At 31.7% G+C, this 17,884-nt stretch overlaps 1 protein-coding gene across 5 annotated transcripts in view; it reads right to left on the bottom strand.

The window, feature by feature from the left end:
• The window catches only part of Moe (moesin), a 56,492-nt gene that overhangs the window by 5,422 nt on the left and 33,186 nt on the right, over positions 1-17,884 (bottom strand). For 4 of the 5 annotated variants that reach the window (XM_076386473.1, XM_076386455.1, XM_076386463.1 and 1 more), the window contains one exon: positions 11,114-11,236. In XM_076386473.1, the coding sequence (XP_076242588.1) occupies positions 11,114-11,236 (123 nt within the window). Of the gene's footprint in view, positions 1-11,113; positions 11,237-16,054; positions 16,088-17,884 lie in introns of all 5 variants that reach the window. The other variant, XM_076386446.1, reaches the window with a different exon arrangement.

Here is a 17,884-nt window from a genome sequence, read left to right as displayed (position 1 = left end):
CTGTGTAATGCATTTCGAAAAATATCCAAAAGCCACACTTTCGAACTATTACTACCTCGAACTATTTATATAATAAGAATATTGCGAATATTGTCACACTACTACCATGTAGTTCTTCTGAATTCGAGATGCGCGCTCGGCTTATATTCTCGGACGTAAATGAAATGTCTAAATTGTTAGTAGAAGTTTATCATAGAATATTTACTTTAACACAAATTCAGTTCAGAGAACTTGTGAATGACAATAAGTCTCCTTTTATACTTTTCTTTTTGGGGGAAGTTTCCTGTTAAGATTGATGGAAGATTTTCAAGAAGTCAGCATCGACATTAACAGAAAAACCTCCAAGATTTTTCTAATTCCATTTAACTTTCACTAAATTACTATTCCTTGTCAAGGACCCTACGTATTTCTTTTTTCAAGTAATAGCTACGTAAGAAGCACTGTTGCAGTACAAACAAACATGCAGTGAAGATACGATTGAATGTCTGTTTGGCAGTGTTTGATCTGCCTTTATTCCAATAATAATGCCTTAAAGTTAACGTACCACTATGCTAAACTAAATTAACAATCAGAGAATTAATAATCAAAAAAGTCGTAATACATGTGTTGTATTCTTTACGGTTTATTTTTTATAAAGCTTTAAACATCCGAGGTGTTCGTAGGAAATGAGTCACGGATTATTTAAGGCATTGTTATTGTAAAATCAAGGCAGATCGGACGTTGTGTCATAGGACATTTTATGTTTCAATTTGGATTTCTTATCACCTCTTAAAATATCAAAGGTTATATTTGTTATACCTTAAATAACGGTATTGAACTGTATAGTGTATACTAAAGTAATGCACTCGGTTTCATTGGGGTAAATGTGGTATCGTCCATTGCATATTAATCTAGTCAAGAGCAAAAATCTTTACATCCATAACTGTCAAATAGTTTTTCGTACTCATCCCAATTATTTCGGTATAGGATAGCGGCTAATTCATCTCTGCTTAGACGCGTGGTTGTAGTAACTGGTTAGAAGTGAATAAAATCACTCAATGAAAGAACGTAGTCTGTCGCCTGAGGTATCCCTGAGGCTTTCAAGCCAGAGCAAGATCTTATGTATACTGAAGTATGGAACTGAGTCCCAAAGGAACAATATGTGCAAAGGAAGGATTGATCCTTTCTTTTAAATCCAGTCTAGAATAAGGTGTCTTGCAGCCAGGAAGTCAAATGAAGTTTTCCAGATCGATCACAATAATTCCTTTAACCTATGTTTCCATTAGAGAATCTTTTATCGGGCAACCAAATTGATCAACCTAAAGTCGATCAAAATTATTGTCATGTCAACTTGGTTGAAAATGGAGTTAAACGGTCAATATTGATTAACTTCAGGTTAATCAACTCGATTGCTCGATCAAAAGTTGCCCAACGTAAACGTAGCTTTAGCAAATAAGGACTATTACGTCCGTGTTTTGTCGTTTGAGAGTGACACCTATTGCACGGTTGATTCTTCCTCAATAATGAATATGACGAAATGTCGAAGTGTCCCTGAGGTCTTTAGATTAAAGCAACATTCCCTGTATCACAATGCGGCAAGAGAATCTCGTAGGTTTTCTCCGCTGTTAAAAAAATTTAGTTAAAACTAGTTTCGCGTTTACGTACTAAATGACGCCACCCAGCAACAAACATAGATGTTATTCATATACATATGAATGATGTGACTACACAATGTAATATACCAAAATATTCAATCGGTTTCTTTAAGTAATTTATTTTCCATTATAGTCGATCTTAAATGACCTTCAACTCTAGAATGTAGTAATCCTCTTGAAACGTTCTATTAGGAGGGAAATAAAACACATACCATTGCATTAATAAAAATGATATTATCTATCTACAAAAAAAAGGTGATTGCCATCACACTGTGTCTCTCGAAACCAAGAAAGTTTGGTCTGATCCTTGTTCTATCGCCAAAAACAAGTGAGTTATTCAGATAGCCCGTTTTAGATACCCAATTCTTTATTATTTATAAAATAATATCTGTAATTTATACTTAAAATTTTATCCAGTTCTAGACACAGCATAAGCCTAGACGCACACAACAGATAATCGATGTCAGTTCGACAATTTTGTCGGTTCTAAAAGCCGAATATAGACCGAACAATCCTTATTTTTATATGGAGGGTGTTTCCAAACATGTGGTACATTTTTAGGAGGCAGATTCTATACACAAAGACGATAAAGAAAGTTCATGTGTACATATGTCTGGAAACACTTAGTTTTTTAGTTATGCACTATATTATATTGTGTACAGTGTGATACTTTCTTTAAAATCCATAAACGTACACCATTCATTTAAAGGGTCGGGATAACTCTGGGTCTAGTAGAGGTTTAAAGAGCACACCGCACAGGCAAGAATTGTGCTAGCGATTTATGCCATACAAAAAACATGTAACTATATGTAGAAATATGTGTCCTTTTGCTTTTGTATCTAGAATCTATCTTCCAAAAATGTCTCACACGTTTGGAAACATCCTATATAAAATTCTGGTAAGTCTGTAATCAACCTTTAGAATCGACAAAATTGTCATTTCGAAATGGAACACAACTGCTAAAGTAAACAATTTGCAGGGCAGCAACGCAGAGGATCGTTGCCTGTGGTAGCCACGGACATACACGCATCGCCAGTCAAGCGAACCCGTATGTATCACGGGTGTGTGCGTAAGAGAAGTTAACCTCACCAGTCAGTTGATTTAGTCTTCGAACGAATAGTCTTCAGTGAATTTCTTGCCATTATTCTGGTCGATTAATTTTACGTTATATCATTGTCTTATTTAATGCTTGCAAAAAATAACGCTGTCAGTGGAATTCATTACAAAAAAAAACTAGTGATCGATACACTTTAAGTTTAATGTACGCCAAAATGAAATAGGAAGTTATGGTAACACCTGTGGCTGTAAGGCAAACTACCTATGTCTCATTTTCAGAAACTTCAAGTTAAACTCTTAACTGAGATCTAAAATATAGAATTTAAATTTATAGAAAGGAAAGGAAGAACAAAAAAATTTGTTTCACATAAAAATAAGGGTTCAAGAAGAAACAAATCTATAAGACAGTATTGAAGTTGAAAATTTTAAATGCCAATGTCTCGAAAACAAAACATGTGACTTAGATCGTTTTGCCTTGCAATCACGGGTATATGCCATGGTACGTGTTATGACAGTAACGGTGCCATTTAGACAGTTTTACAATTTGTGAACACATCAAATTAGCAATACAATCCACGAAAATACATATTGTGCTCCAAAACAAGTGTATTAGCCAGTAAAACAATCTACAATTAGTCTTACGTGTTTCAGTTAGAATTAGACTTGCTTAACATGATATCCCTATTACACCCTCCATCATTACCACCCCCATACGTCATGCAATACAACACATCATTTTTGATTCCATTTCGGTATAATATTTGAACGAAAGGAATTTTCTGATCCAGAACTTCAAAACGCTCGTTCTAATACCTACTTTTAAAGCTTGAAATTTTAAAAGCAAGTTCCTTAAATATTATATTAAGATTAAAAAAATTGGCGAAGTTATACATCTTACAAGAGTACCGCTATGAGGCTAATTAAATTCGACATAAAACGTCAAACCGAGCTTTTTCGAAATCATTCTTGTCAAATTAATGTCCTTAAAAAACTAGTAAAATTAATTGTATGAAATTTACACTTAATATAGAGGAATGAATTCATTTCATAGCATGATCCGTCCTATATTTTCGTTAAAATGTTATTATTTTAACAAATATCGATATTTTTTTTCGTCTATCGTCCTAATCATAGCCAACTCATAATTGAGGAATTACATCTACCTACCTATTTGCAGAAAACTTAAAAGTTTCAGAATTTTTTAGAAAGAAGTCTGAGTGGAAATGATGGTAAATATTTTTCCATTAAAAGACACATATTTTAATTATATTATTCCAAATTTGCAACCAAGAAGATTATACACTGAAGGAGAGATATTGCCAATGATACCAACCAGATGTGTCTTTTTAAGCATTTAATGGTGGACATTCCTGAGCCTAAATCATGAATCTGAAAGGAAAGGAAAAGGCCGAATGAATATAAAAAATAGATAAAATTTAGAAGCCCTCAACGATTTCCGAATTCTAATGTTGTATTTTGTTACAAAGCGTCAGTCGTGTGAAGTTGAAGTATGGAATTTCGGTGGAAAATTCATTTCTTTTCTTTTCTAGTTATTGGAGAACTGAAAATAAAATTTTTAAAAGTGAGGGTTTCTAAATTATATCTATTTTTAATATTCATTCGGCTTTTTGTTTTCTGATACATCGTTTGGACTATGGAATGTTCAACAGCAAACACTTAAGAAAGAAACACACCTATTGTGACGGCAATATTTGCTTTAATCAATAACATTTCTCCACGAAAATTTAGCATAATATAGTTAAGAAATGTAGCTTCTAATAGAAAAATGTTTTACATAGTTTCCACTGATTTTTTTTTTTTTTTTCAATTCCCAAACGAGTCGATTTCTTATAGGTTGATATAATCCTTTAATATTCTGTCACAGAATACGTGCACATCTTTTATTACATTACAGCTCAATCACTTGATGTATTTTTTCTCTTTCTACTTTTTCTAATTATTTGAAAGAACGTAAACTATTTTGATAAAACTGCTTTGCCTCGAAAAACATACATTACATCCAAAGGGAAAACATGAAAATGTAAACATGTTAATAGCTGTCTCGTCACAATACGGATTTTCGAAAAACATCAACCTTCTGTGTAATTTCTTTAAAAAATGCGAAATCATATCGAAATAAAGACTTGATTGCTAGATGCAGAATCTTATGATGGACTTGCATGCAAATTTTCAAGTCCATTAAAAAGTGTAATTTTTAGAAAAACACGTTTAAACATCCTGGATAAGCTACCGGGCTATCTGAAATCGCTCAGAATCTATTGTTCTAATTCACTGTATTAATGAAGGAACACAGATACCTTCCTCTACGTTTTCGGTAACTCTTCGAATTTTTGTCTTTAGAATTTGTTTTAAACTATTTTTAAAATATCAATCTATGTTAAATATGTAAGAAAAAATTTGATGTTTTGAAACTTTTTATCGGTTATCCCCTTTAACATGAATATTTTCGGTTTTTTAAATTTAGATCAGTGAACTGGCTGAAAGCAAGATCGCCAACGACAATGTTTCTTTTCCCATCACCTCCTCTGACATGTTAAAGCTTTATTATTTACAGTTTAAATATTAAAAATATTTAAATGTTAAATATTAATGTTTAAATATTAAAAATATTTAAACTGTAAATAATTTACACAATTTCTATATAGGTATACATATAAAAAATTCCATAAATTTGGAAAAAGCAGTGCCTTATAGTTTCTCAGGAAAAAAAATTTTTCAATAACAATCTTCTGATCATCTATGTACTCTCAATTTATGTAAATACAGGGGAAGTCAGGGACAATCGTAATAGGGGACGAATGTAACAAACGTTATAAAACAAATACTAGTTCAGTAATAATCTCGTGCTTCTATCTTTCCAGCTCATTTCCATCTTTTCTCTACCTTAGTTTTTGTCAACGCGTGATAATAAGCGATTGTTCATATCTTATCATTTCCTTGAAATAGTATGTTGAAAGTAAATGTGTAAGGTCTGTTTCAATTACATATCCTTTTTTTCTGACTTCATAAAACTTTTTGACTCTTTTGTACTATATTCAATAGTTATTAACTTTACACGTAGGTATAAAAATTGTTATGATTATAAGTTAGATTAGTACATAGAACACGTTCATGAGATATACTGTTAGTACGGATAAACATAACAAGTTGTTACTTTTGTCCCGATTGTAACTTGCGACTTTCTTCTATGCTTTTTGCTTTTATCAAATATGTTCTTAATAAAGTTTATTCAGGAAAGAACTTATTAAGTCACGTTTCCTAAATTTTACAAACGAGTGATTTTGAAGTTTGAAACAAAACACTACAAAGTGACAAAAACGAGTGGTGCAATCAGTGTAGTTTGTTTCACATAAATTTGTCAAATTATTTCCCTGTATACTCATTATGAAAATAGTTATTCATATCTTGGGACTTGTCAAGATTTTCATGTTTTCAACTTTGACATACAATAAAAGCATTCTCTTTTGATTATCATACGACATACGACACAAATAAGAAACAGAAAATAGATAAAAATGGAGTTGTTAGGTTCTTAAACGTGATCTTTAAATACGGAATTACTAGTCACAGAATGTCTAATATTTGTAAAAGAAAAACAGATCGTGGGCTGGCTTCTTAAAAGTCTATGTTAAGCGTATATTGAAATTTATACTTATTTTTATCTTCACAATAAGTAGAAATACCTTTCAAAAGTATTTTTTCTATTACTTTATTTAATTTTCAAATTTAAATACGATGTTATCGTCGCCCCTACCTTATATTATCGCATGTTACTTTTGTCCCTACTCCTAGGGACGATAAATGACAATAAAAGACATACTTTAAAAAGAGGTTTATTTTAAAAAAATTGATAAAAAATATATTTTTACATGAACATATTCTGTATTAGTTATTTTAAATTTGAATACAAGTCCATAAAGATTATACTAAAGTTAAATATACTAGAGTAGATAATAGTTTCCCTATCTTCCAAAAATGCTTATAAGCTATTTACAAAATTCATTTCAGCTCAGCCCTGTCCCTAATAATTACTAAAATATAAAACTAGTTATAATTGAAAACTAAAATTAAGTAGCACACATGTTTAATATGAATTTTTTGTTTTCAGTCTGTTTGTATTTCCTGACCATTACTTATATGGATTCCATATGTTTATGGAATATACATGTTTCCAGTACATAATAATTTTCAAAACTCAATTAGACCTATCTAATCAAACACAGAATCTACGTTGAAACGAATGGTAATAGACTGAAAATGTCTAACAGCAACAGTACGCACAATGAATATTTAAACTTATCGTAAAGCGGTACCGATGGCAGTATAATTGACTGTGATTCTAAAAACAGGTATGGAACTAATTTGGACGTTGAAACAAACTGACGATGCAGTAGTGTTGATTATCGAAATACCGTGCCATCGAGACTTGAGTTTATTGGAATACCTGGCTGTACATTCACACCAAGTAATGAACTTGATGCTCTCTCGTACTTATCTTGTACTTCTTTGATGATCATTTGACCAATTTTATAGTGAATGAAACAAAAAAGATATGTTGGGCAGTAATCAGTTAAGTCTACAAGTAGTACGTCGATCACTGCGTTAGAGATGTATGTTTTTCCAGCAATAAATATGCTACAAAATATAGTTAAAACAAAAACTGAAGAAAGAATGTACAGGACGCCATCAGCAATCTGTCAATTGCCAATCTTTTCAAACGACATATATATATAAAGAAATATGTACATATTTGTAATAATGAGATCTATGATGAGATGACAGCTGTGAATCCTGCGTTAGGGTTTCTACTGGCCATGAATATTGCACTCTGTACCGCCTAAGGGTTCAAAGGACCAGCCAGGTCATAAGTTGGCTTGGGACCAAATAAAAGCCCGATTGCTCATCTAACGGAAAAACTAATTGACTTCTGAACTCTTTGGCATTTCTAAATGCCTTAAAACCTCGGTGCTTTCTAAACTGTCCACTGATTGGTTAGGTATTTGCAAATGAACCTGACCAATCAGTGGGTCAGAGATGCTCGTATCTTCCCTTCTCTGTCACTCTAAAAGGGATGATCCGACGTGTCAGCAGTGGAAATTTCCTCCAGGTGACACCTGCGTGCCGCATGTCAGTTCCGAAATCGACACTAATCAACTACCCTTCGGAGATCCCGTGGTTTCTAACACGTCATTGCTATTGACAGCGGGAGAAGCGAAAACCACCAGATTGTCTCTAATGGCCTTCAATTTCTCTCGCTGGGACATACATTATGCCTAATAAACATGCTAATCATAAGCATAAGCATCTAATAAACATGCTCATCATAAATAGCAGATTTTCTTCGACTGCGCTATAAAGTGTGCCAACGATTTGCCTGAATATCTTGAGCTAAATAAAATTTGATCAATTTGCGAGTACATAAACAAGAAATGTGCGAGTTTATATGTGCCTGAAAGGGATATTATAATTTATGAAAATTTAATTTCGTGTAAAAATAAACGAGATCGGTTACAATATGTACCATTAAAGCAGATTCACATGGATATAAACGATATTCCATTTGTGTGAAGCGAAAACAGAGTATTTGTTCTCTTTAGTAGTAGGGGAAGGTGGGGTAAAACCGTATACTTAAAGTTTAAGGCTTATAACTTCTTCATTTATAAATCTAATTGCAAAATTCAAGTTTGATCTATTAAAAACATTCCTAATTAACATAAAATAACAATATAATTGACAAATTTAAACATACTGTTTATTTTAATAACAAAACGGAATGTCTACCATTTTCGGTACTGCCCTATAAGGGTGGATAAAACAGTATACAGTTTACAACATTACCCTTCATTGTAACTAACAATGGAGAAGCTAAAAATTTCATTCCAAACCATTTTTTGCAACTGTACACACAAAATTTACTCACTGATATTTCTTCTAAATTCACTTAATTTCATTTTTTTCTCGTCAATTTCAGTTTTTCATTATTATTTACATCCTAGATTCAGAACTGTTATGGTTTTAATTAAATATTAGTTTATGAATTGTTGTTGAGTGTAAAATTGGGTGGTCGGTTTTCCCTCTAGATGTGAGTACATAAACTTTTGCTTTCAATTAAATACGAAAACGAAAATAATGGTCAACTATTCTCAAAATATACTATAAGCAGGTACTGTTAATGCATATCTTCGTGTTCATTCTTTGTCAGTGACTAAAACATTGTTGTACACTTCTGAAATAAATCGAAAATAAGATCAAAGCATATAAATATAAACACGATTGAATAATTTATTGGAGCACACGTGTTTCGTGATAAAATTTTGTTAACAAACAGCTAAATATCGCGGAAAACCATTACCAAGCGATCATCGAATTTTTTCAATTAGTTATTAAAAAAAGCATGGTATACGGTTTTACCCAACTACACGGTTTTGTCCAGCTTTCCCCTAGGTACATAGCGGAAAGAGTATACTAGAATCTAGAAGAATATAAGAACACAGATACGCCTACATCAGTGCAAATAATTTTACCTTTGATTGAACCCTTACCGGAAAAAGGTTACTGTATAGTTATGGATAAATTTTATGCATCGGTCCATTTAGCAGATCTTCTAGTGCAACAAAACACGCTGTATGTGGGACTCTACAACTAAATGAGAAAAACAATCCAATTGAACTAAAGCACAGAAACTCACAAAGGGAAGAAAGAATAGCTTTGCAGAAACAAAAATAAGAAAATAAAAAGGATATCTTTTTCCGACAATACATAATGTTGAAACGATTCAAAGAAATAAACGGATGGTTTTAGATGATAGTACAAATGTATTGTGCTGTCTTCTTCTATGACGTATTACGTCAATCTAGCGTACAAACGAGTAATTGAATGATAATGTGCAGTTATGTGCTCAATCTTGTTCTGCTGTAACACAATTCTATTAGCAATATTGCATAGTTGAATAATGTACGATTATCCTCTTACTACATATGTACCTTCAATTTCTTTTCTAAAATAATCATCTCAATTAATACGATAAATTTAACGAAAAATAACAATTTATGAAATGATATATCAACAGTTGCAGTTAAGTGTGTCTCACTTAAATCAACATTTAAGTTATTTCCGATGCTATTGAAAATAAGAAACAATGACTAACAATTGGATTCAAATCTGATTTTAACAAAAACATCTCGAAGGTCCTTCTTAAAATGACACCACTGTCATCGATTGTTTTTGTTGATCGAACTATGTTTTCTTAATGTATTCTCAAAATGTATGTATTCTGTGTTCTCAAAATAATCTATTTTGTAGGATTATCCATACGGATAATCTGATTTTTAATCAGAAGAGTTACCTGGTAAGGTTTTGCAAGCGATCTTTATATCTATTCGAGTAATGCTACGACGTTGAAGGAATTACAGTTGAAGTTAGACTACAACTTGTAGTATCTCTTGGAAAAATTTCGGACGAATCTGATGAAAAATCAGGGTGCTGTAAAATGTGGACGAACTCATCATAAGAACGGATTCTTAACTTAGTGTGTTTTCTAATCTATTCATTTGATACATACATTTTCAATTTTACGGTAACACAAATTGGTTCGTTTTATATCATTGTGGTATACGTATATTCATATTCGAATGAAATCAAATAAAATTAATTTAATTGAATATCAGAGAGTTATACAGGATATCCCATGAAACTGAGACAAGCTATATCTTTAAAATGGTTAGAGATAGATAAAAATATTAAAAATATGATGAGGCAAAATTATATAGTATCGAATAATCCACAACATAAATATAGCTTTATGTAGTTTTATGCACTGGTGAATTTAAAAAATGCAATACACCTCATTTTTAAATGGAACTCTACAATTTGGACTCTACTATTCGATGCAGTTTTTAATCTCTACAAAAGAAATTACTAGGACACTTATATCCCAAACGTAATAGTTCAAAAGGTTTGTAGTTCACGTTTGTGAGTTAAAAAAGGAAAAAGGGTTAAGATTATGTCTGAGTTAGATTCCTTCGTAGTAAGAATGCCCCTCTCCCACTCACACACGTTGTACTTCTAAATTAGTTTTTGATTGAATAATAACCAGAAAATATTATATCTCTAATGATTAATAACTTTTTAAAAAGGATTAAAATTTCAGGAGTGTCCTTGAAAATATATGTTAAGGTCAAGGTTATCGGATCTGCCTCCCCTAAACTGTACAATTACTCCCTTATTGCCAACCTTTTGTTTTTGCGAACGTGCTTTAAGAACGCGTATATGTGTGATGAAAACGCGAAAAATTGGACGTTTATAAATGTTTCTTGAGGAAATATTCATCAATAAATTCTGAAGATTCAATAAATACAGCGTCTAATAGTCATTACACGAATTACTAATACTGAATTTCATACCTGAAGATAGAACAGGCGCAGTGTAATATCTTGAATCAGCTCTTCTGCAACATCCTCAGGATAAAATTTGGCGCGAAACTTGAATTGCAACGGAGTCTCCTTCTTGACCTCTTGATGCATCACCTGCAACGTTTTTTTAATATGTTTAGTTTACACTTCCAGCAGAAATGCAGAAATTGTGCTATGAAAAAGAGAAAAATAAATAATAGCAAACATAATCACTCCATTGCTTAGAAACGTGCAAAGTGTGTTTCTCATCGGTATGTACGATGGAATGATTAACGTTGGCATGCAACGTAACAAAAAAGAAAGTTGCTATGACATAATCTATAGAGTAACAAGTAATATTTAATCGATCGATACAATTTTTATCGCATTATCGGCGAGAATCATGTAGCAGTGATTCGGCCGTTACGATACCTCATCTGTCAAATGGACTTTTGGTTTACTTAGACAATGTTGAGCAGATTTCATGTGATTCAAAGTCTAATCATTATGAACATAAAATGTTACACATTCGTTAATGTTTTTCTGGCACCTTGTCGTTGAAAGAAGCAAGTGCGATAGTTGATGATAGAAATGTTTTATTAATGGAAAATGACTACACGTTTCAATGAAGTGACACGATTGTTATCTGTATACGTATAAGTATAGGTATGTATATCTTATCTGCGTACCTCGAGGGAAAAAAGAGAATTATACGATGCCGGCAACAGTTTATACTTTCTATGTTACCGATTGACAATATCAAAGACTGATAAATCCAGGAATGTACAGAACCACTTATCTGAATCTCGACTGTTTAATTTAGCTGGATTAACCAGATCGTTGGGTTCGTTATTTGTTTCATTAATGATTCTAATTACATACTTTTTACTTTCAGGAATTATTTCTGTTATGTTTATTTCATCTGGAGACTGTCGTTTTAATATAAGACGACAACGCAGCTTTAAGAAGCGAAATGACAAATACATAACTTTCATCATTAAGAACATGACACTTTGAAACATTCTTTTTCAATGAATCTTCTGCTAGATATGATTACCTACTAGGTTGAGTCAAAAGCTTTTGTTCATGTTTAGGAGCAAAATTTGTTTACTTCAAAAATTCTATTCCAATAGAAATAATCAGCGAATGCTCATACATTCAAGATGTTCTCAAATTTGTTTTCGAAATGAGAAGATTAAATTAAATATAAATCAAACTTAAGCTAAAATTGTGCTGCTGCATTTTTATTGCAGACTTTGTCTTTTATTAGCAACTGCAACTTGAGCAGCTAATGAAAAGCTGAATAACGATGCAAATTACTAATTTTTAATTCATAATTATGACATGCAGGTCATTCAAATTGTCATTTAAGCTGTCTGCAAGTCTAAAGTCTGTCATGAATGTTTAAGAATAAAGTAAAGGACATTATTGGTAATTGTTAACCTATCACAGAAATAACTGCTTAAATAGTTAGTTGCATAGATATTTTAGTAAGATAATATCTTGATAAATTTAGGTGATATAAACCAAGCAAAACAATTATAACTTACTAATAACATAACTGAGTAAAATGAAATAAGTACTTTTATGACTTAAATGATTTGAAACAAAAATGCAACTAAATGTTTAATTATAAATTAAAATCTAAATTTAAAGTTACTTTTCTCACATCGTGCAAAATAGCGGCACTTTGAATGATTAAAAATTTGAAATACAGTATTATTACTAAAGTAAATTTAGTACAAAATAGGTTAATGCGTGGGGCATTCACTGTCCAGAGCATAATATTGTTGAAAACGTACATTTTCACAGACTTTTGCTTCAACCGCTTTTATTTCCACATTTTACTAAATGCACGTGGATACCGCCACATCCATATGCACTTGATCCAGTGATATAAAATGTGAATTTTCTGAAGATTTCAAATATTTAATATTATAATATTGCTTCATAAGAAAAATTTTGCGTATGAAGCATTGTAAATTAATCCTTTATTACGGAAAGAACATTATTTAAATAAATACTGAATGATGCAATGATCAATCTACATCAATAAAAAACTATTCACTTCATCCGATATTAATAAAATAAATTTACTATAAAATGTTAGGATACCGTTAAAGATCACCTTGAAATTTATTCTTACAGAAATGATAAATTCTCAAAAGAAATATTCGACGATATTATAGAATGCACACTACTGAAACTATATTGCGAAAATTTAAACAAATTTTATTTGAATAAAATTTCACATATCTGTTCAACCAATTTAATTAAGAGTTAATTTTAATCACCGAGGGAAATCTTGATGAATATTTTATGATAAAATGAGAATTTTTGGAAATTACCACTTTGTATTACACTTTTTTATATAAATACGTATGGCGTACAGATGCGAAACAAATACTATATTAGTTTAAATTCAATTATTAGATATCTACAATTTCGATGGGTGTTAAAACATTAATTGTGTAAGTATAGTATGAAGAGGTGCCATAATTTTCTTACTACCTAGTTAAAACTGTTAGATGTAAATCAAAGCACGTACCTTGTGAATGTCAAGCTTTTGTTACAATCTAATTTTATCAGGGATAACATGATAAATTGACTATAAATTTAGGTCATAAATCTCTCAAAAACCGACGTAACTTTTCTGTATCTTACTTGAAAATGATGTCGAAATATTATTAATACCTACTAGTTTCTAAAATAAACAACGAGCATTATTGGTATACATAAAATCATGAAACAGGCAGTCCAATGATTTTCACACTCTGTTACCAGGCGTTAAGACAAACCTATCAACCGTCCATTATATGATGGATTGCAAAGAATTATTAATGTGGGATTTTCTTTCTACAGATTAGATTTGCACTTTGTGCTGCAACATTATGGCCATCCCCACCATTTCATATTGTGTCATCAGTTTTTGTTCCTTCTTGTTTACTGTTATTTTTCCCACGTAACAAAATCGAATAGTCATAAATCGATCTCAGGAATATGTTCACATTCAGCTGTAGCATTATTATCGCCAGCCAAATTACACAATTATTGGAAGGATCGTAACAACTTATTTATTTGACTTATATCTGGATTATGGATCAACCATAACTCCATTACGATTTACAGTATCCATTCGCTGTAAGTTAACAACTCGAAATCAACAGCGAATTGACAATTTCATGTTGAATGACGGGAGTTATCACAAAGTTATAGCGAAAATAGTAGGTGCAATAGTACAGTTAGTAAATGAAAACTAGTACTTCTATTTCTAAAAAGTATCACTGAATTTGACTAATTAACAATGTTTTTAGTCATGCTGGCTTGTTCGTGATGCACGATCAAGAGTCGCGACCACGAATCACATCCGTCAGGTAGACCATGCACGGAAGTGTCAATCAGATCTGTAAGCACCTTGACCGCTGCTGACATCTCGGTTCAATGCCAGAAACATGGTTTTTCATAATCATTAATAACCGTACAGTATGGTTGCGTAATTTCATGGCCAGGAGTAAGAAGCTTATGATTAAAAAAAGGAGAAAAAACAAATATAAATAACTAAGGGTCGAAGAGGTGTGCGGAAGCTGTAGGTGCGACAAGCGTGCGAATCACCAGACAACGTTGATGGACAGCGTTGTTCTTAAGTTGTTAAGCCAGGGTTAACGTGTGTCTAGCTAAATAACAGGTGAAAAATGAATTCAATTGAAGATTTTGCATGATGCAGTACGCTACTTTAAGTGTTCAGTAGAGTTTATGAAGGTGAATGTGATAGCTGAAAAACAAGCACACGTGTTCCTTTTTAACACAATTACTTACTACTAACTTTTTAAATGGCATTAATCAGCAACATCTTCTTTAAATGTACTTTATTATAACGTTGAATCAGATTGTTTCTATTTTACCGTTATCGAACACGAAATGTTCCATCTAAGTACAAAGTTGTACGATATTGAGAAACTACTGTATACTAGCTAAAAAAGTAAAGTAAGCTGAAAAAGTATTTTCCTTGATCATATTTAATGCACAGAACAGTGAAAGAGTTGAATATGTTATTGTAAACACATTATTATTGTCACGTAGTTTTATGTATTTAACGCTTTGTAGATGTAATAATAAATAGATAATAAAGATTGTATATAGAAGCAATCCTAAAATAGACCTTCTTTACTATGTAGTTATTAGAGCTTATAACACTTTTTAACTAACGACGAGATTAACATTTAAAGGTTAACGAAGATCGTCGATTATCTCAATTGTTATACTATACGTGGATCGTACAAGGGCAAAATAAAACGGTAATTGCCTGAAGCGATTTAAAACCAAAAGATGAACGTTCACTAACTATAAAGATCAGTGATTTTGTATTAAATAAAAAGATGTTCTCAGAAGATGGGTGCATAATGAAAAGCAGTGATTGCAGTGTTCAAGTTGAAAGTACATGGACATTTTTGTGAGCGCCGAGATAACGATCCTCGACTGATATTTCGACATTAAATGTAAGGAGCACGATATCCGATCGACTGACTAACAGACGACATTGTTAGTTTCGTTAAGATGTACAAAACACCAATCATATTTATTCATTTCAAAGAAAAGCAACATCCCCACTCTTCGTCCGAGCTTCAAATTTCGCAACACAAAATATATAAAAATTTCTATAAACGATCTAAAAAATGATTACAATATTAATCATTTAACACTGGATATTATATGTATAAGTGGCAACTCGATTCATATAGTATATAATTGAGTTTTTAGATTTATAGCAATATTAAACAGTTCTTCTTAAAGTAATAATGCATTTTGAGTCTTATCATTATTACATAAAAAAGCAGGACAATTTTCACTGACGAGTTTGTTATAATTTAGTTCGAGGATTTAAATCCAGGCGCTAGGACAGTTATTTCATAATTCACGTCTACGGGTTAGCAAAAATCTTAATTACAGTCTTACGTGCCAGAATTTTCGAAGGCCGCATGGAACCACCTGCAATTATTTGCCAATATCGTCACATATTGCTCCCGTCACAAACTGTACATGTATTGTATGTACGTCGAGAATGACAGTGATCGAGGACAGTTTCGATAAATCGAAACGAAGAACACTATAGAAATCATTAGGAAAGTGTTTCAATTGGTGTCAATAAATCTAAAATACTTACTCCGAAATATTTTTAAATTTTAGAATGAATTATGTTTTGGAAGACAGTGGAAAACTAAGGAACATTTTTTTCGTGTAACAAATAATTTGTTATACTTATGAATGAAAAAAACTATCCCAAATCAATTCATTGTCGACAAACTATCACCATTTTTATTAAAAACTGATCTTAACTATTGAAAAAATTGTATTTGAAAATAAAAAAGACAAGACGGAGAATATTCAATCTCAACAAAACTAATACAGTAATGCACACTTAAATTCCAATACACTGAGATCTGCATTGTAATTTTCGCGTAGCAGATAGCGATTGTATTTCAGGAAAAAGTTCGAGCTTGAAATTTGAATCCCTCGACAAAGAAAACCAGATCGAATGAGAGCAAACAAGAAAAAGTTGGTATCCCAAGTAGTGACGGCCAGAATATGGCTTTACCAAAATTTCAGTTTCTATCATTTTCATCTCATCTTTATAAAAATAGTATAAATAAGTTGACAAGATTTTTCTAACGAATATGAGTCCAAAACCGAAAATCAATGTTGGAGTGTAATCGAAGATCTGTTCATAGAAATTATTTTATTGCTTGATTAATGTTATCAACGATTTAGAGATTTGCAGAAATTTCACAATGTTGTATCGGTTAAAAATGATTAGGGGAGAGTTTTTAGAATGGATTAAGATTAGTCCGATTTATATCTTGTTTCGATTCATATTGATCAGGTAAAGCTTAGCGAATTATTTGTAGATATCATTTGTAGAAAGATTAGATGAAGATCACAGAAAATGTTTGTAATTAGATACTTCGTCGTAACGTATGGTATTTAGATCTATTCACTACTTTTTACTAATAGCTTTATATTACGATGATCTTGAGATATGAAGTATTAAAAAATGGAACTAGGTCATTAGAATTTAGGCGAAACAATTGTATTACAATATAAGGCTGCGTTACTGTACTATGCAATAGCAAATCACTGTCCTTCAATAAATACATAGTAAAGTAAAAAACACTGTTATCTACCAATGCTATGTAATTAATACTCAGTATTGATAATGATAATTGTAATTGATAAACATATTGATTTAAAAACATCTTTGAAAGGATTTTAATACAGTAAGAAAAAATTGATGCTTCCAATTGAATTTCTTAATGTTAAATATGTATAATATTATGATATTAGCATTAGATTTCCGAACTATGTATTTCTATGGACAACTTTTTGGTGAAACCTCTAGACAGTTCAATAGTCTGTATATTTTATAAAGAGGTTGGATATAGCGAATTTGCTAACGGCATCAAAGGAACGTCCTTTTAAAAATACCACCTCTTTCTTTCTCTGGGGACATTTTTCTTGGCTGAATGAACCGTGAGGGAAATTAGGCCGTATGAGCTTTTCGAAGGAAACGATTCGAAATATACCTACATAGGTACTTGCACTGTACATTCATTTACCTATCTACGTTTACTTTTCATTAAATCTTACTCGCTTTGATCGCTAGTCATCCTTCAATGCAAATTTTGTATGTTTAAAAGCTTTTGAAAGTAAAACTGTGGTAGTACCCACATGTTTATTTTACCGAAATTTAATTGTTCGATATAAAAAGAGTAGCTCTACTATAGCAGT

This window comes from Calliopsis andreniformis, chromosome 2 (genome assembly GCF_051401765.1).
Source record: "Calliopsis andreniformis isolate RMS-2024a chromosome 2, iyCalAndr_principal, whole genome shotgun sequence".
NCBI classification, from domain to species: Eukaryota; Metazoa; Arthropoda; class Insecta; order Hymenoptera; family Andrenidae; genus Calliopsis; species Calliopsis andreniformis.
The sequence above is the reverse complement of the archived record's forward strand: the minus strand, read 5'-3'. Positions and strand labels throughout refer to the sequence as shown.